We start from the raw sequence: 24,690 nt of genomic DNA, 5'->3' as shown, positions 1-24,690 counted from the left end.
CGGTACGCCGTACCACCCCGTACTGCCATACTTGCCCCGCTGTATGTAAGGAAACATATTAATAAGTGGTATTTTAAGCTAGGCCTGTTCTTTGAGTATTCAATTCTGGAAATTGTGACTGCAGTCACTGGTTGGGGCAGCGTTGGGAGGGTGAGGTCCAGAAAACAAAGTAGTGTCCGGACCATTTTCAGAGGATTCGTGATGTCACACATACTGTAGCAGCTGCAACCTGCCTAGGCAACTATGCTGCACAGGCAGGGGCTACCCTAGTTATGAACGCGCTTTGCTTTATAGCGTAGTGTTCGCATATAAACAATGCGAGGGGGGACCCGGCATGTGAGGTGATCTTGCCGTGTGCTGGGCAGCCGCCTGCATTCTGCAGCAATTGTAGTTTATCTACAGTGGGTCCCCTTTTGTATAAAACTAGATAAATAGCTAAAAAAAACTACAGTTTTTGTATCATATCACTGTTAGTTTTTATTTTTATTTTGACAAACTCATAAAGGTTTAAATATATTTCAGATTTATTTTACATTTTCACATTTGCACTATGTTAATTTTAATGACAATTTATATTTATTATAGGTATAAAACAATTGTTTTCTGTAAAACTGCTGGCAGAATACATTGTCGATAACACCTAATGATCAAATCTAGACCACCGGTAGGACAGATGTCTTCAGTGGTTGCTCCTGCCAAAGAATCCAATGCAACTGGACCTAAGGAAGTGGAGCTTATACTTGTAAAGGAGCAAAATGGAGTCCAGTTTACTAACTCAACATTAGTAAATCCATCACAGACTAACGTTGACATTGAAGAGAGAGAAACTTGGAGTAAGAAGATTGATTTTCTTCTCTCTGTTATTGGATTTGCAGTGGACTTAGCCAATGTTTGGAGGTTTCCATACCTATGTTACAAAAATGGAGGAGGTAAGATTAAAACATATTAATTATTATGCACAAGCAGTTCAGTAGTGTTTGAATCTGTTAAAAATACTTTTTTATTTTTTTTTACTATTGTCTTTGGCATTATGTATTTCTGTTTCATAGAGCTGGTGAAGTTATTTGGAGCAGTAAAGAATAACTGTTTGAGTATATTGAATAGTTGGACTCTGATGCCCCTTTCAGACCACACTTAAAAACCGGTATTTTGCTGATTTTTAACCGTTTTAAAATGGTAATCTGTGCAGTCTGAAAGGTACAGGACCACTTTACCGTTTTACAAAAGCCGGTTTTTTAAAATGGAGGGTCCTACCCGTTTCAGACCCAGTATTTTGGCATCAAAATCGGGTCTGAAACGGTATTTAGCGCAGTGAATATTTAATGAGTGCTCATTAAATATTCATAGCACTGGAGCTGCCGCCCCGCTGCCCCCCCCATGCGTGGGTTAACATCCCCCACCCTCCCACAATGTGTTAAGAAACCCCCCCCTGTGCAGCCGGTACCTCCGTAAAAGACTGGCTTTGACCCTGTATTTGGAAAGTTTCCAAAAACGGGTCTGCCAGTGTAAAAAAAAAAACGCACTTGAACGGTAATATACCGTTTAAGAGATGCGGTGTGAAAGGGGTTTTACCTGGCAGACCCGTTTTTGGAACCGTTTCCAAATACAGGGTCAAAGCCAGTTTTGCGGTCTGAAAGCAGCATGACACATATTCCGCCATCTGCTCATTTCTGAGTGGCAAAGGATGGGTATACCAAAGAGATATGCTGTAATAAATGATCATGACAAGGATTTTAAGTTTACAGTAAAACATTTATTGCACATCTAATATAAAAAAGTGAAAATTTTGTCTTTCTATACAAATCCACAGTTTACAATCGTGACATTTTACATAAGAGCGTATTAAAACATGGCCGACGCAACCCAAAAATTTGAAATCAAAATTAAAGATTGTTCATTTTTAACTAATTATAAACCACAGTTTTTGCTGTTTGCTCATTGTGGGGCCTTATGGCATATGGGTAGGACCTCGTTTCGTGTTGTCATGTTTTTTCATGATAGAATATTTATTATCGAAGAAAACTATAGCGGGCTTTGCCAGCATTCTCAGCTCTTTGTATGTAAACAAACTTTCTTTGTTGCCAACATTACTTCAGAAATGATTTTCACAATGTTTTGAAAATCGTGACATTTTATATACAGGTGTACATTTGTTTTTGTTTTAATTAAGAAACATGTTAGAAGTTGTGCAATTTTGAATTGCATTCCACATATTATGCCACCAAAGAAAAGAGCTGGATATGGTGGATATTATGATTTATTATAAATTTATATATTTTTAAATTGGGTTTTAATTTGATTGATGTGTATAACTTATCGCATGCTTTTTTATACTATGTTATTTATACTGTGTGTTTAATATTTAAATAGATTTTTGTAAACAAGCATTCTTAAAATCCTGGGCAACTACTATACGCGAAGAGGTCTATTTAGCTTCTTATAGAAATGTTTCTCCTCAGACCTCTCTCAAATAACAAACCGCACTCAATTTTACTTAACAATATTTCTGTTTTAATGGTTTGTAATGTTTATTGAAAATTTGTCTTGAAAAACTCAATAAAAAATGTTCTCAAAAAAAAAAATCCCGGGCAACTCTGGGTACTGCAGTAAACAGTTTCATATATGGTACAGAATTCCAAATAAATAGATTTTTCATGGAAACAAGTCAATTACACACCAGATTGAAAGCTATAAACCCCAATGGAGGCTTAAAAATGAAGAAAAACACATAACTTGTACAAATCAGACATCTAACATCTGTTAATACTAGATATTTCTAATCAATTCATGAGTAACATGAAAACTACAGTGGGTGCAATGAAATGGTTCAAATAAAAAATAAAATTTTAGTGCAGCCAGTTAGTTACATACATGTGAAAAAGTCCCAACAACAAAACTTATTATTGTAATCTGAAATTTGATGCACTCATTACTATAATCCTGGATTTATTGTACTATACATCACAAAATGTTCAATAGAGACATATAGCAAAAATACTGCCATGCAATAAACACATAATAATAATAATAATTCACTACTGGTCTTTGATAGTATCTATGCTTCCCCCAAGACATTAACGCTTTGAGTGCCATGGGAATTTGTCAAAATAGGTGTGAAAATTGCCAAGCAAAACTTTTCTATTAACCCTTTGAGTGCCAATGTTTTTGTGAGAGATCCTCAAAATATCTGCAACTTTGATTAATTGACTTGGCTGTATTTGTATTTATTTCTACTAAAAGAATAGTCACGTTGAGCGATGCTGGTATTTTTAGCGGATATTTGTTACTTGATCACCGTTCACCTATATATACAGTATATAAAAAGGAGCCTATGTCTAGTGTTGGTTAAAGTGACTGTGATGTAAAGCCAACTAGCATTTGTTACCTGTTTACTGGGTTCATATGAATGCTATATATACAAAAGCAGCCTATTGCTAGTGCTGGTTTAAGTGACTGTGATGTAAAGCCAATTTGTTACCTGCTGATCTGATATAAGCGAGGGTCCGATTCTCATTGCCAACTGTGTCCATGTCGACTGTGTCGACATTCGGATAAAAAAAACAGTGAAAAACCCATGTCGACCTTATGACCAGTCGACATTCCTCATGTCGATCTTTATGCAAATTCGACCTTAAGTCATGTCGACCTTGGCCCATGTCGACCTTAAGTCAGGTCGACCTTCCTGCCAGTCGACCTAGTGGGGTCGACCTAATGACTGTAGACCTAAGTTCATTCTGACAGATGTACCGATTCCATATATATATATATATATATATATATATATATATATATATATATATATAACAGCAGTGTAGACCCCTGGGCATAACAATGTATTGGGGCCCCTACCTATGCTCCAGCGGTAGGGGTGGGGGGTGCTGTGAGCGGAAGTTTGATGTCCTGCAGGAGGTAGGGGGTATTATATCAACCAGATTTCCACTAATTACCCCTTTACTGCACAGATGGTGGGATATGAGGTGGGAGAAGGGGGCAGTGGGCTGAATAAAGGGGTCCCAATACATAACTTCCAGGGTGGTAGAGGATGTTTAATATGCAGAGGAGGGGTGTATAGTTGAGTGGGCTTATTATTCATAATTTTCTGGTGGGAGGACAGCTTGCTTGACTGCAGATATCTCCAGTTTCCGGAACTAGATTTCTTAGCTTTTAATGGAACTAAAACTAGAGAATCCCACCTACCAAATGGTACTGGGGACTAGGGGATCAGAGTTCAGGAGGCAGAGCAATCTGCCAACAAGTATATAAAAGTACATACCAGGTGTGTGGAGCTGGAGCAGTAACCAGCTGCTGGAAGGCTGATATCTCTGGTTCTGGGAACAGTAGAGGCAAGCTTCTAGTGTCCCTCAAAGGGGGAGAGTCCCAGCTTTTGGAATATACCCTCAGAAAAACTCTAAGTCAGACAGAAACCCCGAATATCTGACTGGGGAGAGCAATTAAGAGGCTTGGATGGGGACCACTGCTTTGAAGTCAGATATCTCCGGTTCCCCAGGGCCGATTTTTAAAATTCTTGTACCCATGGAAAGAGGAGACCCTCAGCTTTCAAACTAGGGCCCTCAGATTCCTGGGGGGGTTCTGGGTACTCAGAAACCCCCTCTGCGTGCGCTACTGGAGTGGGGTCACAGAGCATGCCAAAACCCCTATATACCACCTGATCACTGCTGGCCACAGTGATCGTGACTCAGGGGAAGAAACAAAAATAAAAACAATCAGTGCCTGAAGTGCTAGTATGACACACCATCATATATCAGCACACATAGATACAATATATATATATATCCAAACGTAAATAAGCATCACTCTGTCCAAGGAAAATATGAATTTATTCAATTAGCAAAGCATTGTCATCAGGCTTAAACAACACAGCAATACACTCACCTTAAATACCCATATGTAAGGTGTTTGACTGCTCAGAGGAACTGATGGATGCCCTGTTATCCGCATACCAATGGTCCCAATCTTATATTGTATTCCAAAAATTCATAAATGGATGGTGGATCCCCAGGGCGCCCTATAGTGGCAGCAAGGAAGTCTTTACTTCAGGCATTCCCAACCATGGTCCTCAAGGCACACCAACAGTGCAGGTTTTTTTTAGATATGCAGGCTTGAGCACATGTGACTTAATTAGTATATGAGGGATTATGATTAAACCATCTATGCTGAAGCCTGGATATCACTAAAACCTGCACTGTTGGTGTGCCTTGAGGACCGTGGTTGGGAATGCCTGCTTTACTTCAACCCACATCAATTTTTGTGGATAGTATATTACAGCCATACATTTGTGAAACTCCTTGTTATTTTTTTGGACACCTCTACTCTGCTAAAAAAATTATCCCAATTACCATTGCTGGATGCAGACATTTGTCTTTTTACCATCGAAGTACAAAGTTTGTACACAGCAATCCCACATGAACTGACTTCTGTGATGAAGTTCCTGAAAAGTGTACCATCATATTCTGGCCCTGGTATTGACTTGACCTGGTATTGGTATTGAGTATTGGTATTGAGACTGGCGTTAATAAAAAACATTTTTTAATTTTTAGAATGACAATTTTTTTTACAGCTTGTCAGAGAGGTCATGGGGACAGAAGTAGCCCCCTCATTCGCCAATATTTTTATGTTCAATGTTGAAACTGAGTTATTCTTTTCAGATTCCAGTGTAGCAGAGCATACAGTTTTCTTTAGTTGCTACATTGACGACTTATTACTGAAAATAACTTATTCTGGTTGGTGCAGTAATAGCCGCGTGCGGTCGGTCCACCGATGTTTAGTGTCTGCGCATGTGCAGAGGCGTCTCTGCGCATGTGCGAACGGGACGCACGTCCAAATTCCGCATGAAATGTGTACACTACGAACAGGGGGTGGAGAGGGGCGTGAAGGGCTGTTTGGGCTCATTAACATATGCATACGCCCCGCGTTTCATGGGCGTTCCCATGAAAACGCTGGGCGTACGTATGGTAATGCGGTCGTGACGCACGTGTAGGGGGCGGACATATGACATTGCCGGATGTCAGCTGCCCGCCCAGATCCCTGCTTTTGCACGGAGAAATGCCTGTGTGGTCTGAGGTTGCGGGAGCTGCCTGACCACTCGGTCCTGCATTCGATGGTCTGCGACCATCGAATGATGGGGGAGGTTCCCTGAGATGGAGGAGGTGTATTCATGAGAAATACGCTTGCGGTCCGTTCGGACAGCTTCTTACCGCATTCGGACGGAGTGAGCGATCCGTACGAAAGGCGGGGTTTAGGACGCACGGTCCTGCCCGCATATTCGGCTCCGTCCGCACAGACCAGAATAAGGCCCAAAGTCGTCTAAATATGCAGCTGCATATTCCCTGTGGGGCCGCAGCAACTTATTCATAGTACTCTGGAAGATTGCTGGGGCACCATGTAAACCAAATGGGAGAACTTTTTACTGGGGTAGAGAAGGCTGTTTTTGCCTTAGCAGTTTCTGTTAATGGAATATGCTAATACCCTTTTGTCAAATCAAGTGTAGTGAGATACTGACTATTGGCTACATTTTCTACCAATTCATCACCCTGGGCATAGGGTAAGAATCAAACTGGGACACTTCATTTAGTTTACGGAAGTCACCGCAGAACTTTAAAGCACTTGAAGGCTTACATACTAAGAGAATTGGATTATTCCACTCACTAATGGATTCCTCTATAATGCCTATGTGTAACATCTCTTCCACCTCTTGCTTTACTGCTGCCCGATTTGATTTGGGAATGCGATATGGCCTTTCCTGGCATTCTAGAACCTTTTTAGCTACCAAAGAGGGCTGACTGGCAGTTTCCTTACAGGGTTTTAACAGGTTTACATGGTAGATTTGTACCTCCCTCCTTCTACCCTCCTGTAGAACCCTGTAAATGACCGGTCCCATCACCTCTATGATCTCATAAGGGCCCCGCCATTGTGAATACATCTTGCTTTCTGTGGTGGGTATAGCACTAAAACTTTATATCCTCTGTTAAAGGATCGGTTGACTGAGGTAACATCATACCTTTGTTTCTGACATTGTTGGCCGCTTTCTATGTGTTCATTCAGGAGTGGCGCAATCTGCCTTAGACACCATATAACTGGGCCTCAAACTGAATGACAATAGGGTCCTGGCATAGTTGTTCTTACCACCTTTCGTTTAAGAAATCTAGAATCCAGAAAGGCTGTCTCCCATAAAGGATGATTGGGGTACCTCTCTGAGGTAGAAGCAGTTCCCAATCTCCTTTTTCTTGTGACACTGTGACACCTTTCTACTAGGCCATCTGTTTGTGGCTGGTACACTGAGGTGGTAATCCTGTCTACTTTTTTTGTAGAATTAAAAGGTGTACCTTGGTCCATATAAACCTCTTTTGGTATTCCTAAGTGGGTATACATGGTTAATAGCTCTCTGGCAATTTCATATTGTGCAGGGGGTATAGCCTCCGGGTACCTGGTGGCATAATCAACTATCACCAATATGTTGGCCTTCAAACTGTACCAGCACCAAGAACAGGGAGGACTCTGCTTGGGATACACCCACATCCGCCAAGCTGCAATCCACTGGCTCTCCTTGTTTCAGGCAATCTCGCCACACATGGCCAGGCTCGCCGCACTCAAAGCTTACCAAGGGAGGTGGAGCCTTTGGTTTATCCACTGGGACCTGAGTATAAGGCTTCGTTATTGGCACGTATCCTGACCTGGCTTTATTCAGCTTTCCCAGCACCAGGTGCCACTCACCACTGCCAACTCCTCAAATGTCTGGTGGTTAGCCTGACTAGCCCACTGCTGTACCGAGCGGTCTAACACCCACATAGCCTGGTCCAGTGTGACTATCTCCACAATCTTCACTACAGAGTTTTTATCCAGCTGCAACCAGTCCTCTGCCAGCCAGGCTAGTTTAGCCAGCTGATCCTGGGAGGCTCAGAGCCCTCCAGCTTCCAGTCATGGAACTCCTGGGCTTTGCTGGGCCCCGTCACTCCAATCCTGTCAAGTATAGCCTTTTTCAGGCTAGGTTAGGAGCATGCCTCAGCCACAGTCATATCCACATACGCGCGCTGTGCATCCCCTGTTAAACAGGGAGCCAGCCTGTCAGACCATTCCTCCACAGCCCATCCCAACCACATGACCGTGCACTCAAACATACAAGGGAATGCCCCAATCTCATTAGCTTGGGTGAGCTTCAGTAGCCTTTCCCGGTCTGGCTCACTTTTTTTGCGATTTTAACTCATCACACAATATTAGAATTTGAGTCTGCTGGGTTTGCATCTGAGTTTGCTGTTTTTCAGCCATTTTCTGCTGTCCAGCTGCCAGTTCAGCACATTTTCCAGTAATTACTCCATCTTACCCTGTGCTTCCCCTTTAAGTGCAAACTTAGGAGGCTTAATATAATGTGCCGGGCTTATCAAACAGACCAAGCCGACACCCGGCTGCTTTTATGGCTATTTAACACACAACAGCAAACAGTCTGCCTATAATGTGAAGGCCCTTTAAGGCTGCCTCCTGCTCTGCATAACCAGAGAGAGATGAAAAAAACAGATTAAACACCGGTAGCTTATCAACAGTTTCTGCTGTACACAGTGTCCTTGCTTGCATTCTCCACCAATTGTGACAAAGATCACAAACACGGGGAGATGAAGACTTTGTTGTTTATTCTGAACAGCAGGTCACAGCATAGCTGGTTAAATCCATAAGCAGTCGTTATTACAGGTAGTAACATAGCATACAGGCACTCTCAGCATAACAGCCTCTTGAAAGGCTTCAATGGTCCCTACAATAGAACACCCCCGGGTAGCTAATCAACCTTATATCAGAAAATCCCAGGTGCTGCTGATTAGACACCTGGGTTCTGCAACTGCTCTAAAACCTGGTCTGGATCCTCCACATTACTTTGATGTCGGGAGATACTGCCTCTGCCTCTAGATATTTATATATATATATATAAACAAGATGGGGGTGGCTAATCATGGGAAATGGACTGGGTGCCCTCCTGGGAGAAAAGAAGACTCCTATATATCCAGGTGCATGAGGGTGGCACTCCAGTAGAAAAGAACTCGGAAACCAATCAGGTGTACCAACGTTTCAAATGTATTTAGACATTTTTCATCAGGGTGAAACACCTGGATGGATATATATAAATATATATATATATATATATATATATATATATATATATATATATATATACAGACTGCGTGCGGTCCGGCACTCTACCCTTTCCAAACAGATAACCTCGGTGCCCTCCACAGGATCGAAGTAGGTAGAACAATAATAGGCGGCACTCCAAGGATTTTCACAAAACTTTTGTATTAGGATGAGACACCAACGTTTCGGGGCCCTGACGCCCCTTTGTCAAGGTGATAAATAACAGTGAATGTGGATATATATATAGGTAATGGCTATATTCTGCTGAGAAAGGTGTGCATACACCAAAATGGCTGCCGTCCAGAATGGGACCAGCACAGTAATGTATCTACATGTCTGCTAAGCTGTTGTTTGCCATGTACCATTGAAGCCTGCTAGCTTCATTAAATATGATTCACGTTTATCTTATGAGACTGGTGCTGGTTTATCCTTATGTTCTGCTTGCCTGATATGAGGATGTGTCTGCTATATATATACATAGATAGTTGCGAGGCAGGCGGCACTCACGGAAATAATCACAAACGCAAGGGATTAGCTTAACGTTTCAATTCTCACAGGAATTTTCATCAGAATTCATCATTCATATATATATATATATATATATATATATATATATATATATATATATATATCTATACAATATCACTAGAATTTTTGCGCTAGATGAGAAAGGTCGCTAATAACACTAGATCCCCTACTAGTGGGATCCACGCAATCCAATGTAAAACCCAATAGTGTTATACAGCGCCCATAAATGGACAATTTGTCGTAATGAAATAATTTATGTCTTTCCTACTTCTTTTGTAATTATAGTCAACCAAGATTTCTTCTCAAATATAAAACATTTATTATAAAATCCATAAAAACAAATCGTTTTGAAATGGAAGTATTTTCTTGGGATTAGGAATCATACCAAGTACTGACGCTTTTCGTCTCTTTATGAGACTTCATCAGGGGTTTGATACTTTTAGTATGAATCTTTAAGGATTTTTAGTTACATAGGGCCTTATTCTGATCGGTGCGGCCGGATCCGAATATGCGGCCAGCACCATGCGTCTTAAACCCCGCCTTCCATACGGATCGCCAACTCCGTCCGTAAGCGGTAAGAAGCTGTCCGAACGACCGCACGTGTATTTCTCATGAATACACCTCCTCCATCTCAGGGAACCTCCCCCATCATTCGATGGTCGCAGACCATCGAATGCAGGACCGAGTGGCCAGGCAGCTCCCGCAACCTCAGACCACACGGGCATTTCTCCGTGCAAAAGCAGGGATCTGGGCGGGCAGCTGACATCCGGCAATGTCATATGTCCGCCCCCTACACGTGCGTCACGACCGCATTACCATACGTACGCCCAGCGTTTTCATGGGAACGCCCATGAAACGCGGGGTGTAAACATATGGTAATGAGCCCAAACAGCCCTTCACGCCCCTTTCCACCCCCTGTTCGTAGTGTACACATTTCATGCGGAATTTGGACGTGCGTCCCATTTGCACATGCGCAGAGACGCCTCTGCACATGCGCAGACACAAAACATCGGCGGACCGACCGCACGCGGACATTACCGCACCAACCAGAATAAGGGCCATAGTTACATATAGTTACATAGTAGGTGAGGCTGAATAAAGACTTGCGTCCATCTAGTTCAACCTATGTTTATAATAGTTTATCCCTTGTTGTAAAGTATGTTCCGATATTTTAAAGACAGATTATGTTACTTATTCGTACCAGTGGATGTTTTTAACCAATAAATCTTTATCCAACCTTATTTTAAACGTATTTATAGTGTCTGCCGACACCACTTCTTCAGGAAGATGATGTTTAACTTTTAATGGAGTTCAAATGAATTTCTCCACAATAGATGTTCAGAGCAAAATAATAGAATTTTTTTTACATTTGTAGGTAAATTGTTATCTCATTATTTAATTAATTCCATAGGAGAGTGGTACTCAGGGCAGAAAGACTATGTTTATATAAATAAGGGTGTCAATAATGGTGAAGGCCTTTAGTTTCTAGCCTCCAAATAGATGGAAAAATCGCTTTTTAAATTTAAGCTTGAATCAAAGTTTAGGTTCCCCTCAATTTGGCCCGTGCATGTCTGCTCTCCAGTATCCAAATGGCAAGTGATCTCACATAGGGATTATTTAGTCCGCACCAATCACTTGCAAAAAAGTTTATATGTATGTCATTTATTGCACCTATGGTATTGGTGCTTCATATTGTGGGGCTCCCACTCTCTAGGTATGTATCATTTAAGAAAAAAGAAGAAAAAAGAAAGACACCTACTTTGCACTCTTTATAACTATGGGCCTTATTCTGATTCACTCTAAGAGGCAAATTCCTTCTCAAATGAACAAGACCATGTGCACTGCAGGGGGGGGGGGCGGGGAGCAGATGTAAAACATGCAGAGAAAATTAGGTTTGGGTGAATTATTTTGTTTCTGTGCAGGGAAAACACTGATTGCTTTATGTTTACACTGCAATATAGCTCTCTCTTTGAAGAAAAATCCCACCTAAATCTAATTCTATCTGCACATGTTACATCTGCCCCACCTGCAGTGCACAAGGTTTTGTCCATTTCAGAAGGAATTTGCCTCTGAGAGTGAATCAGAATAAGGCCCTATGTTTTCTGGACTCTAATGAAAAAAATTCTTATTATTCCCATAAAATTCCCATTAAATTGGGTATGATCCTCAATGTTTTACTCATATGGTTTTAAAAATATGTTGGTCAGAAAGAATGTCTGAAAAGTTGAAAAATAAAATAAAACATACAAATAAATAATAGTGATAAAAAAAACAGTTATACACTGTTTAGCAATGGTGTCTTATTCTTATTTATAGTTATATACTCTGGGCTAATATTGCCTCAAATAGATGATTTTTCAGTTTTATTCGGTCTGTGTGTTGTTTGTTCTAATTTATTAAATTGTTTTCATTTCTGCTGGAGGGTTGTGTCTGGGGAGATTACTAGCAAGTTGTAACAATTTATGTAAAAAAAAGTATCAAATCCCTTGTGTTGGGTTGTCTTGAGGTTGTTACAATGTACTGTTATTGTATCATCTGTAGAGAATGTACTGTCACTCAGGTCTCTATGGGATTGTGTTACTATTTTAATAGTAAACTGGGATTGCTTAATTGAGCTTAATAGTGCCAGTAGGTTTTTATAAGTTTAGTATAGACGACTCTGGTTTTCTTCTGATATTGCATCGCTTGATTGACCGATGGTGTCTATGATGAAATTAAAGTGTGTTTGTTCTAAAGCATGACAAAAAGGGAAACTTAATAACAGCAGGGGGAGATTGTATTGAAGCCGCTAGAACGGCAGACATAGAACGAATTGGCGGCTCTGGCAAATTAATGACATACTAAGACCGGCAGAGTGGGGAGAGGCTACTGCAAGTGTGCTCTGATTGATTTTAACGCAATATTTGAGGCAATATTAGCCCAGGGTATATAAAAAATATTTTTAAAACCATATTAGTAAAACATTGAGGATCATACCCAACTTAATGGGAATTTTATGGACATTATAATAAAGGTTAATTTTTAATGATTTTTTTTTCATTGGAGTCCAGAAAACATAGTTATAAAGAGAGCACCAGTAGGTCTTTCTTTTTTCTTCTTTTTTCTTGAATAACTTCTGTACTGAGTCTGACTTACCATAGTATTCTCATATATATTTAATAATCTAGACCCAGTAGGCTGAGCATGTGTTAGATATGGAGTCTGACTTACCTTAGTACACCTAAATATAATTTGCCAGTATTTGTAGAATCCAACACATGTCCCTCTGATCCCCTTGTTACTATCAGTGTATTCGCTTCAGGGCCAGTACTACGAGGTTTGCCATACCCCTGCAAACTAAATTTGCACCCTCCCATACTATACAAAGAGATGCTGAAGGTGCATGCTGAGAAAAATTAGTAAAATGCCCAATAGTAGTGCTATTTATAAACATAATGTGCCCCCGTAGCAGCAGTGCCATTACTAGACTTTTTGATACCCTGTGCCAGAAAAGGAGTTAGTGCCCCACCAACACACACACACACACACCAAAAATATGGACAGTGTGTTAAAGGTGTGCATAAATTATTTAGGGCGTGGCTTCCTGGAGAAAGGGCATGGCCACATAATAGCACCAATTCATATCACACAGTAGTATCCACTATTCAAATTGCAACACACAGTAGTGCCAATTATACACATTGTGCCAGCTGGAGCTCCTTAGGCACACTGTGACTAGTAGAGCCCCTTAAACACACTGTGCCAGTTTGTGTGGATTTCCTCTGGGAACTACAGTTTCCTCCCATGCTCCAAAATATACTGGTAATGTAGGTCAATTCATAAGTGATATTTAAATAATAGAATAATAATAATATTTACATATTATGCCACACACCTTAATGCCCATTACATATTATGCCACATGCCGTAATGCCTATTACATATTATACCACGGTAACAGTACATGCTCATTGCCAGGAGTTACAAATTGCCAGGGGTTTCTTGCTTAATACCAGGGGTTACATGCTTTTTGCCAGTGGGATAAATGAGGGGGGGTGACATGCTCCGTGCCAGGGGCTTCATGCTAGTTGCCATGGGCAGTTACATGCTCTTTGTCCAGGCAGCCATTCTGAGCTAGCCATCACCAAGCCTTTGATTGGGCTGTCCTGCACCACACAGTAGGGATGGCCATTGGTGCAGTCACCATTGATGGTTGTCATCAATGGAGATACTGCAACCAGCCATCGATGATAATAAACTACATGTGATGGCATCAATAGATTTAGCTTTTGATGGTCAGCCATTTTCTTTGACTGACTGGCCAGTAAGCCAATTAAAATTTGGGGATGGGGCTTCAGGGTTTTTGGGGGTGGGGCTATGCTCCGTGTCCCGGCACCTTGGAAAAAAAAGAACAAATATCGGTACTGCTGTGTGATCGATGGAGGGAAACCATCTGGATCTCCCCCATTGATGGCAAAAGTATTCGGCCATGAATCATCAAGGATTTTGAATCAACGATGGTAGATGGCCATCCATACCATGCAGGGGTTTTGGCTACCTGCGACATGCTGGGGAATGGACTCTCCAGCGGAGATGAGTTCCTGTGAGTGGGGGATAGCCAGCTTCTCTCTGGCTTGGCACCCCTCTGCGGTGCTATCCCCGCTTACCCGGTTCCGCCAGCTTTGACTGGCTGATAGCAATGTTTTCTGATCTGTGCTCAGCCACAGCAATCGATTATAGAGCAGTGAATGACATCAATCTGTACAGTGATCAAGAAGGCTGATACCAGTTTGAAACATGAGATGAGGACAAGCAGCGACTGGTCAGAGGTGGTGGCCAATCAGCAGAAACTTTTTTTTTTAAAATGTAAAAATTAGAGCATTGGGGACCCTGTGGCCCCTAATATTGCCCTGTTTTCCCTGCCATCAACTCTGTCCCCTTCAGTAAGGTTCATGCATACAGAACACATTTTCCATCCATAAATGAAGATTTCTTAATTCAAGACATTAAGTAGTGTCATTTCTTATATTTTCAGGTGCTTTTCTGGTGCCTTATTTGTTTTTCATGATTATTGCTGGCATGCCCCTCTTCTATATGGAGCTTGCAATAGGGCAATTTAACCGAGAGGGAGCTGCAGGAGTCTGGAAGATATGTCCTATATTAAAAGGTAAGAAATATTTTAAAATATTATTATGGTGATTCAAAATAGAACTGATATAACTAGTATGTACACTTCATGTGTACCAATATTTAACCCTGAGTGTCAAGTGAATTTGTCAAAATAGGTGTGAAAATTGGCAAGTAAACATAGTTATTCATCATAATGACCTGTACTGTTTACCTTATATAGGAAATATAATCTTTTTTGTGCACGACATTTTGTTATTTGGATTTATGCAAAGCGTGTGAGCAATAATGGTGTTTTTAGTGGATATTTTGCATCTTTCTTATAGAGATGTTGGCACGCAAAGGGTTAAATATCTGGTTGTCTTTAGGGCATTTCAAAACTGTTTCTTTATATATAGTGATTTATTTATCCCGTATGTAAACATTTGCTTAGCAATTTAATATTCCCCTTTATGTATTCTGTCGTCATATCTTATTTACTTAAGTAAATACTAATTAGATTCTAAAGGAAGAAATACAATGTATCCCCATACCCAGCGGTAGTTAAAAAGCTGTCCATATCTATTAAAGACCTGCTCACAATCATGATTGTGTCTAGATTTCCCTTCAATCCCCCCAGCAGAGAATTAGTGTTTTTGGACACACAATGGCCCTTATTCAGATCTGATCGCAGTACAAATTTGTTCTCAAAATGGGCAAAACCGTGTGCACTGCAGGTGGGGCAGAAGTAACATGTATAGAGAGAGTTATATTTGTTTGAGTTATTTTGTTTCTGCGCAGGGTAAATACTGGCAGCATTATTTTTACACTGAAATGTAGATTTCAGTTTCAACACATCCACCCCACTCTCTCTGCACATGTTATATCTGCCCCACGTGCAGTGCACATGGTTTTTCACATTTTGGAAACACATTTGTACTGCGATCAGATCTGAATAAGTACCAATGTACTCTCAATGTGCAAGGGGTTAATGCTCAACCACTCTCCACCATCATCTGCTGCGAAGATGAGCTGGGGCTCTCAGGAGCATTATTATGTGCTGTGCTGTGCAGAGGCATCTTGGGGACCCGTTTAGTGCCAGCAAGAGCAGAGGACCCCACACAAAGAGTCAGGCTTTTGTGCAAAGTAGGGATTATCTGCAGCGCTGGGTAAATATGTAATCTATATGGGATTTGCAGGGTTTCAGAAAAAAGTTATTCCAGAATTTTCTTCTTTTTCTTAAAAATAACCTTTTATTTGTGAAGTCAATATATGCAAAAAAGATTGCCAAAAATATGAAAAAAGTTGTACAAAAATATAAAAAATGCAGCAAATGCAATACAAAATATAGTTTCTTGCAGAAAAAAAGTTTTAAATAGGCTCACCGGACCTCTCGGGGGCAGAATCTCCTATCACTTTAGATGTTTCTTAGTGGGATTTCTTTTAGCAGTACAAGTGCTGCTCCTTCATTGGTACTCTTCCCTTCAGGCACCACACTGCCACTGTGGTGACCCTTCGGGTTTTCCCTGTGTCTGGATGAAGTATTCCCTAGTGTGTAGGAGACAGGAACGGTAATCCTTAGAGCAAAGAACACAGCCTACGTTGCTCTCACCGGCCAGTGCCTGCCTGCGCTCGCAGTCTGGCGGGTCACAGAGACGCTGATCTTTACATTTTTGCTGTGGGGCTCCGATGTTGTCCGGATACCTTTCCAAGGTTCACTTAGGTGTCTGTGAGCCTCTCGGGGTAGATGGTATGCACCCCGGTACTGCTCCCTTGTGTCTGGCGGCTATTACTCTTGGAGCTCGCACAAGAGTAATAGCCGCCAGACACAAGGGAGCAGTACCGGGGTGCATACCATCTACCCCGAGAGGCTCACAGACACCTAAGTGAACCTTGGAAAGGTATCCGGACAACATCGGAGCCCCACAGCAAAAATGTAAAGATCAGCGTCTCTGTGACCCGCCAGACTGCGAGCGCAGGCAGGCACTGGCCGGTGAGAGCAACGCAGGCTGTGTTCTTTGCTCTAAGGATTACCGTTCCTGTCTCCTACACACTAGGGAATACTTCATCCAGACACAGGGAAAACCCGAAGGGTCACCACAGTGGCAGTGTGGTGCCTGAAGGGAAGAGTACCAGTGAAGGAGCAGCACTTGTCCTGCTAAAAGAAATCCCACTGAGAAACATCTAAAGTGATAGGAGATTCTGCCCCCGAGAGGTTCGGTGAGCCTATTTAAAACTTTTTTCTGCAAGAAACTATATTTTGTATTGCATTTGCTGCATTTTTTATATTTTGTACAACTTTTTTTCATATTTTTGGCAATCTTTTTTGCATATATTGACTTCACAAATAAAAGGTTATTTTTAAGAAAAAGAAGAAAATTCTGGAATAACTTTTTTCTGAAACCCTGCATATCCCATATAGATTACATATTTACCCAGCGCTGCAGATAATCCCTACTTTGCACAAAAATTGTTTATTGAAATAACCCCAGATTGAATATTTCCACTTGGGATCCAGCAGCTGCAGGGGGAGAGACTGTGTGGACTGACCCGTTTAAAAAGAGTCAGGCTTGTTCGTGGCTCTCTCTGCCTGGGCTGTACCCCTGACTCTCAGCACACCTAGCTCTGCCCTGCACCCCACACAATGCCCCCGCCTCAGACGCTCTCACTCGCGGCTCTTTACTTTAAACTTGTTGAGTCCAACTGGCAGCTGCAGAGAGTGCTGGATGCTGGGGTTGGTGAGGTCAATCTCATCTGCATGGGGAGAGGGGAGTAGCAGACACAAGTAGGAGAGGGGATGGGGGAGCCAGCTGCTGGATTCTGCTGCAGGGAGTAGTGACAGGAGTGGCAGTATCCTAGAGGGGAGATTGCCCCCCTTTGTATCTGCACATGCGGTACACAGAATATATGCAGAATAGCATGGTATCAGAAATGTCCTGGGACATGCAGTGTTGGGCTATACTTTGGGCAAAGTCTGTGGCACCACCATGGTGCAATACAGATGGAGCCGGCCTCTTCATTGCAGGGGCTGGCGAAAGTATCACCAGCCTCCGCCAGCAAGACGCTTGCGTGCCCTGTGGCAACGGAGTTTGCCCTGGGTCCCCGCCGCCGATCCCCCTTGCCACCATGACCCCCCCATAACCCTGCCCATCTCCCTGAAGCGGAGACGGGCACGGACCCACAGCGCCGCTGTCAAGAGATTGGGACACGTGTGCATGTGAGGCGCACACGGGTTCCAGTTCAGTGTAGCTACATCTGTGTATAGAAATCTCAAACATCAGAAAGCATTGTATGGACACTGAGGTCCTGTATGGATAAATTTTGTCCAGATGATACCTTCCAAAACTCTTCTGAAACTCAAAAATATATGCAATAGTCCACCACTGTATATTTGAAGGATACAACTTTCCTTACAGTTGTGCACTCACATAAAAGAAGATAATAAAAGCATGTAACACCATGATAGGTGTGAAGAACTGCTTAGGACAATAATTGCTAATGACAAGCCTGGGGTGCTGGCTCCTCCCATGGCTATCAGATGCTCCACGAGGTCCAGTGAGATGATGTTCCTGGCAGATTAAACACATTTTCAGACCTCAAAGTTCCTTCATCAGAAGCTGTGGGACACTATCTCCATGGAGCCCCCTTTAAATGATAAAATGATTAACAGAGTCCGACCCATGATGGAGGGAGGGACATCCGCCAGAAGTGACCGGTTCGTACGTAATGGACTATTCAATACATACTTATGTATAGGGATATGTCAATACAATAATACATAAACATAATAATAGTATAAAAAGCTTAGGTTATATATTAAAAACGATCACTAATATCCACAATCACTTAAAAAAACGGAGATGGAAGTTCCGTCTTGATAAATATTGCAACTGGATCCGGAAGTATTAGGACATTTGCTTTCCACCAAGACGGAAGGGAGGTGGACTTCAATGGATTGCGTTCCACAGATGCGGAACTGGTACAGTGTAGGTTTGTATTCTACCCAGACGGAAGGAAGGTGGACACCAATTGATGGCATTTCATAGAGCATTAAATTGGCTAATGAATGCCTACTTGGTGTTTTCAGTAGTTTTCTGAGATTTTTTGTTACCTTCTAATACTAAGACTTTACATGGTATCAAAGAGATTTTATCTTCAGCCTTTTCTATAATTTTTTTTATCCTTTATTAATAAATCTCTGACTAATTTCCTTTATCTGAACTTCACATTCTTCTTGTTCTGTGCAATTTCTGTTTGATCTTATGAATTGTTTGTAACGGATACCTTCAAGCCAGTTATCATGGTGTCGATTCTCTCGATATATATATTACAGTCATTTTCTATACATTTTAGTCTCTAATTTATTATTTTTAATAGAGATCAAGATCTAGGAAAGTAATCGATTCCTTACTAGTGGAAAAAACAGGTTAATATTGAAGTCATTGAATATAGGGATCTACAGAAATTATCCAATTTCTCAGGTGTTCCCCTCCAAAAAAATAAAATATCATCTATGTAGCAACACCAGAGCACTAGATTCACCCCAGAACCCCTCTGTGCCACACTACAAGATCTTCCCAGTAGGCCATGAAGAGGTTCGCATAACTAGGGGCAAATCTGGTTCCCATAGCAGTCCAAATCCGCTGGATGTAATAAGTGCCTTCAAAATAGGAGGAATTATTTCTCAGGATGAATATAATCCCATCTAAGATGAACGTTTTGAGATCCTCTAATTACGATGATGACTTATCTATGAATGAATCTTTGAATTGAAATATATTTGTGTCTTTCTTTCTAGGAGTTGGATTTACAGTCATTCTCATATCATTGTATGTGGGCTTTTTTTACAATGTTATCATTGCATGGGCCATACATTACCTGTTCTCCTCATTCACATCAGAATTGCCATGGATTCACTGCAACAATTCATGGAATAGTCTTAACTGCTCTGAAATAAGATACAACTATAACAATGACTCTGGATTTTCCTATATCAATGATTCTTACAAAACCACACCTGCTGCAGAATATTTTGAGTAAGTACTGATAAAATGATTTGTAAAGACCAATGCTGTATAAAGTTGTAGAATAATAATGTGTATATTTAAAAGTATGAGAACTATTAAAGCACTTGTGTGCTGCCTTATTCACATAAATAACAAATCTAAACAAAAAATATGTAGACTACAGCTCCCCCCTATATAATGATTGTAATACAGCATAAAGATAGTACATGTGCCACATACATGAATACATGTGTATCAAATAATCCTTAAATGCCTGTTTACCAAGCTTCCCTTTACAATGACATATCTGCAGTCTGTGGCTTTACAGGAGACTCATATCAAATTTTTGAGTAGTGCATATACAGCTCCACTACAGAGGTGTCAGACAAGTGTCAAAAATCGGTACTTATGTAGTATCTGGGCTGCCGATTTCTAAATCGGGTACATCGCATCGCATGCGACCATCGGATGCGATGCGATGACCCGATTTTTCCATAGGAATCAATGTTAAAATGGACTGAGTCCATTTTAACATGGAATTCAATGGGAAAAAGGGGTCCTTTTCATACCCCTACTATCCAAGTGGGCATGGAGTTGGATATAAACCTGTGGCGAGCGTAGCGAGCCACCGAGCCCGAAGCGTGGCGAGCGTAGCGAGCCCCGCGAGGGGACACAGAATACCGTCCCCTCGCGGGGCTCGCTTCGCTCGCCACGCTTCGGGCTCGGTGGCTCGCTACGCTCGCCACAGGTTTATATCCAACTCCATGCCCACTTGGATAGTAGGGGTATGAAAAGGACCCCTTTTTCCCATTGAATTCCATGTTAAAATGGACTCAGTCCATTTTAACATTGATTCCTATGGAAAAATCGGGTCATCGCATCCGATGGTAGCATGCGATGCGATGCGATATCGCATTGCATCGCATCTGATTGTATGCCTTAACTTAAGGCATACAATCAAAAAATCGGCAGCCCAGATACTACATAAGTACCCAAAAATCTAATGATTCCTATTACCATAACTTCTGGGAGTGTAGGAGGATTAGGAACTTTTGGAATATACTGAATGGTTAAATTAATAGTGTCTATTTTCTAAATCCAAAAGCACCAGGTCACATGTCTTTTTCTGCACTTGCAAGTGTGGGACCTTGGTCCTAAAAAGACACAGACAATCCCGGTCCTCACTATTATACTGACGTTGGCCAAAAAATTGATCCTTTTGCATTGGATACATGGGGGTTCCCCCTCTATCATGGAACTCAAGAAAGCAGTGTTGAATACATGGTTTTATGAGAGACAGGCCTTGATGTCGGATCTGGAAAAGGGAGCCCCCCACTTTTACAAAGAGTGGGAACTTTATATTCTGAGCCTGGACCAACAGGTCCAAACACGTATACAAAAAAAATTTTGTCCACCACCTGGTATCTTTTGAGAAAGATAGCCATCTGATAGGTAAAGACATGTTGATCATCATGGTAATGTCATCTTACTTTTATGAAAAAAAACACCCAAGATCTTGAATTGGATCAACCCTGATGCGTCATAATCCGACCTGAGAGATCTTTTAATTCTATTAATCTTTACTTATTTTAATAGGTTCTTTTGTTTGTCTCCCCTTCCTTTTTCCTACATATTTTTCCTACCCTTCTTACCCTTGTCTTTAATATATGTTAATAATGGTTTAGTATATATGTATGAATAGGTAGATGTGCAGCCGATAATATTCTACAGAATGATATAGGTCGCTAGAATCTGCCCTGACGCCCTACGATAGGCTTGGCTCCCCTTGTGGGACTACAGACCCACAGAAACACTGATAGCTCTGAGACGTAGGACTGCTGAAATCAGATTTATTGTCCTATATAAGAATATAATTTAATCAATGTCCTTCACTTTATAACATTGCTTTTATAGTCATTCAGATAGTCGAGCATTGGGCTGCTTGCCGGTTATCTTGATTTCTTAATGGCTGTGTCTATTTCTATGCATAAAACGGTATTGTATTATATTTTATTGCAAAATACAATAAAAAATTGTTACAAATAATCCTTAAATATCCATATACCCACAGTGATAATCCATCTTTTTATGCAAAAAATAGGCACATATTAATATCCAGCTTGGTTCAGTAAAAGTAAACAGGTTGGACTAAATTAAAAACGATGTATCTGAATTTTTTCATGACACCCCTAGGATTAAATTTTTATTTAAAAGATTTAAAAAAAAATGTTATTTAAAAAATTGCGCCTACTTGTCACCTTAGGGCCAGCTATGTGGTGGTGTATAGTTATGCTTCTGATTGTCCACATTTTATGACTGCTAGCCACTTGGACTGATTTCGTCAATACAGAAAATAGATTTCTTTCCTGCACTACCAACACGTGGCCCCCAGCAAGAGCCTCGTGGGTAGGCACACAGTTTGGGAACCACTGCTTTAGGGGTTTCCTTATAAACAAGAACATTACTAAAGAAAAAAAAACACAGTGGTTATTTGAGCCAATTATTTTAAATAAAAATACAACTTATAATACTGTAGAAAAGATTTGGGTACTTGTTTCCTAGCACGGCGCCCGTCGCAGGTGATCGCATACCTTAACTTAATTGACGCGACCGACGCGATTTCAGGGCTATTTTTAGCCTTTTCCCCGACAATTAAAAAATCGCGTCCATCGCGTCCATCGCATGCCTTAAGTTAATGCACGGGGACGCGTAATACATGTGAAGTAATGCGCGGCCCCTCGCGGGGCTCGCTGCGCTCACCACGCTTCGGGCTCGGTGGCTCGCTGTGCTCGCCACACTATATAAAATCAACTCCACGCCGACGTGGATAGTGGGGGTATGAAAAGGTCGGAGAATGTATACCGCCGCCCCTCGCCACACTTCGGGTTGGCATTCATCGTGGGTTGGCGTTAACAATGGGGGGGGGGGCATTTGACCCATCAGGGTGGTTATACAATTAAAATTGGGGTCTGGGGGGCATTTAACATTGGGCCCAATGTAAAATCGTGTCTCAGGGACCATTTTACATTGATTCCGATGTAAAAATCGCATCGATCGCATCACATGCGATTTGGTTGCATGCAATGCGATCAAGGCGATTTTTTAGGACCTGATGGATACAATCAAAATCGCAGGCGCCGTGCTAGTTAACAAGTACCAAGATTTGTAGTAAGTCAGTAATGTACTGTAAATGGATCCTGGTTTCAGATGCTCGCCAGGTGCTGATTTATCACCATGCACATCCTCAGAATTGCCTGTGCTTTGAAAATATTGGGCCAATTCGCAATGCAATAATTGAATACATTTATATCAAATATTAAATACATTTCTATCAAATATCGTGTGCAGACTTCCGGACAGATGACGGGCCTGCCCACTCGATCTCTGTGACAACCCTGTAAACAATAATACAAACACAATTTACTGCAACATATTAAAATTAAAAATAAACTATTCAATGACAATTGCATATTATTCAAGATGTCAATACACATGTTAATCAATATAGTGGATACCTGTGATCAGGGCTATTTTTGTGCAGGCTCCAGCAGGAACTGAGGCCTTTATTCTAGTTCACTCTTTCAGACAAAATATTTCTTAAGGAGCCCATACACGGTCCGTTGTGTATGGCTCCGTTCTGTACTATGCGATGCGCGCTCCCGCGCATCACATAGTACGGTACAAAAAGTATGTGCTGCGCATACTCTTTGTACTAGCTAGGCATGCGATCCGATCCGATGTGTGCTGTTTAAGCACACAACGGATCCGATTAACGGACAAAATCATGTGCACTGCAGGTGAGGCAGGTGTTACTTGTGCAGAGATAATTAGATTTGGGTGGGGTTTTACACCTGCCTCACCTGCAGTGCACATGGTTTTGTCCATCTAAGAAATATTTTGTCTGAAAGAGTGAACTAGAATAAGGGCCTCAGTTCCTGCTGGAGCCTGCACAAAAATAGCCCTGCCTGTGATCTTATAACAATCAAATATACTAACTGCCAGATGACTATTTACTATATCTATAGGAAGTAGTATAAACCCAGATTTTCATTTAAACCTTTAGGTGATAAGATATCTAATCTGTGGATCCACCGGCTTTCCATTTGTAGCAGTATTCTCCCCCGATCCCCTCCTTTTTTAGGGGTTGGAACATGATCAATAATTTTAGTTTGGCGGTTAGCTGCTGTATGCCCTGCTGCTAACCAATGTTTAGCAACAGGCTGTTCTGCTACCCTTTTAGAAAATGCTTACCTTGCTGCCAATGTCAGCTAAATGAATGGGGTAAGTGTGGTGAGGATAGGGGGGAGAATATGCAGAAGGAAGACAGAGTAGCGTGGATGAGGGGTAAAGATGCAGATAGATTGAAAACACTGGCATGGATCGGTAGAAAACTGGTGAAGATGGGAGAGAAGACAATGTGGCATGTATGGGAGGAGGCAGAGTGAGGTTGAAGAGGGGAAACACTGAGCAGTGCAGAGAGAAGAAACGGTGGTGCGGACAAGGTACAGATGGGGAATGACAGATGGTGCAGATAATTTAGTACAGACTAGCACAGATGGGAGAACACAGCAATAGGGTTTGGGGAAGACAGAGCAGCATGTAAGTGTATAGTGGAAGTAAGTATAGATACCAGTGGTGTAGCTAGAAATTTTTCTTTCCCTTGCCAAAAAAAAAATCTGCATTGGTAGGTTATATAAGTATGTATTCAGGTATTTATTTATTGCTTGAAAGTAACAGACAGGTGACTGAAGGATCGTTTCCGGTCACACCCCCTCATTTCTACGGGATGCAGTTACAATCTCCCGACACTTTCTCCCTCTATCGGTGTCCACGACACCGATAGAGGGAGAATAAATTAGTGTGCCGAGCGTAGCGAGGCACCGGGCCCGCTGCGTGGTGAGCGCAGCGAGCCCGCAAGGGGGGGCGACCCACGCCC

The 24,690-nt window shown here is 41.6% G+C and overlaps 1 protein-coding gene across 1 annotated transcript in view; it reads left to right on the top strand.

Annotated features, from left to right (window-relative positions):
• Positions 1-24,690, top strand: part of SLC6A3 (solute carrier family 6 member 3) — a 126,023-nt gene that overhangs the window by 26,036 nt on the left and 75,297 nt on the right. The window contains exons 2-4 of the mRNA XM_083188114.1: positions 586-929; positions 14,678-14,809; positions 19,547-19,784. Of these exons, the coding sequence (XP_083044240.1) occupies positions 644-929; positions 14,678-14,809; positions 19,547-19,784 (656 nt within the window). The 5' untranslated portion in view covers positions 586-643. The remainder of the gene's footprint in view (positions 1-585; positions 930-14,677; positions 14,810-19,546; positions 19,785-24,690) is intronic.

Source organism: Crinia signifera, chromosome 5 (assembly GCF_055691185.1).
Source record: "Crinia signifera chromosome 5, ASM5569118v1, whole genome shotgun sequence".
Lineage (NCBI taxonomy): Eukaryota > Metazoa > Chordata > Amphibia > Anura > Myobatrachidae > Crinia > Crinia signifera.
Note: the sequence above shows the minus strand (reverse complement) of the source record. Positions and strands in the feature narration are given on the sequence as shown.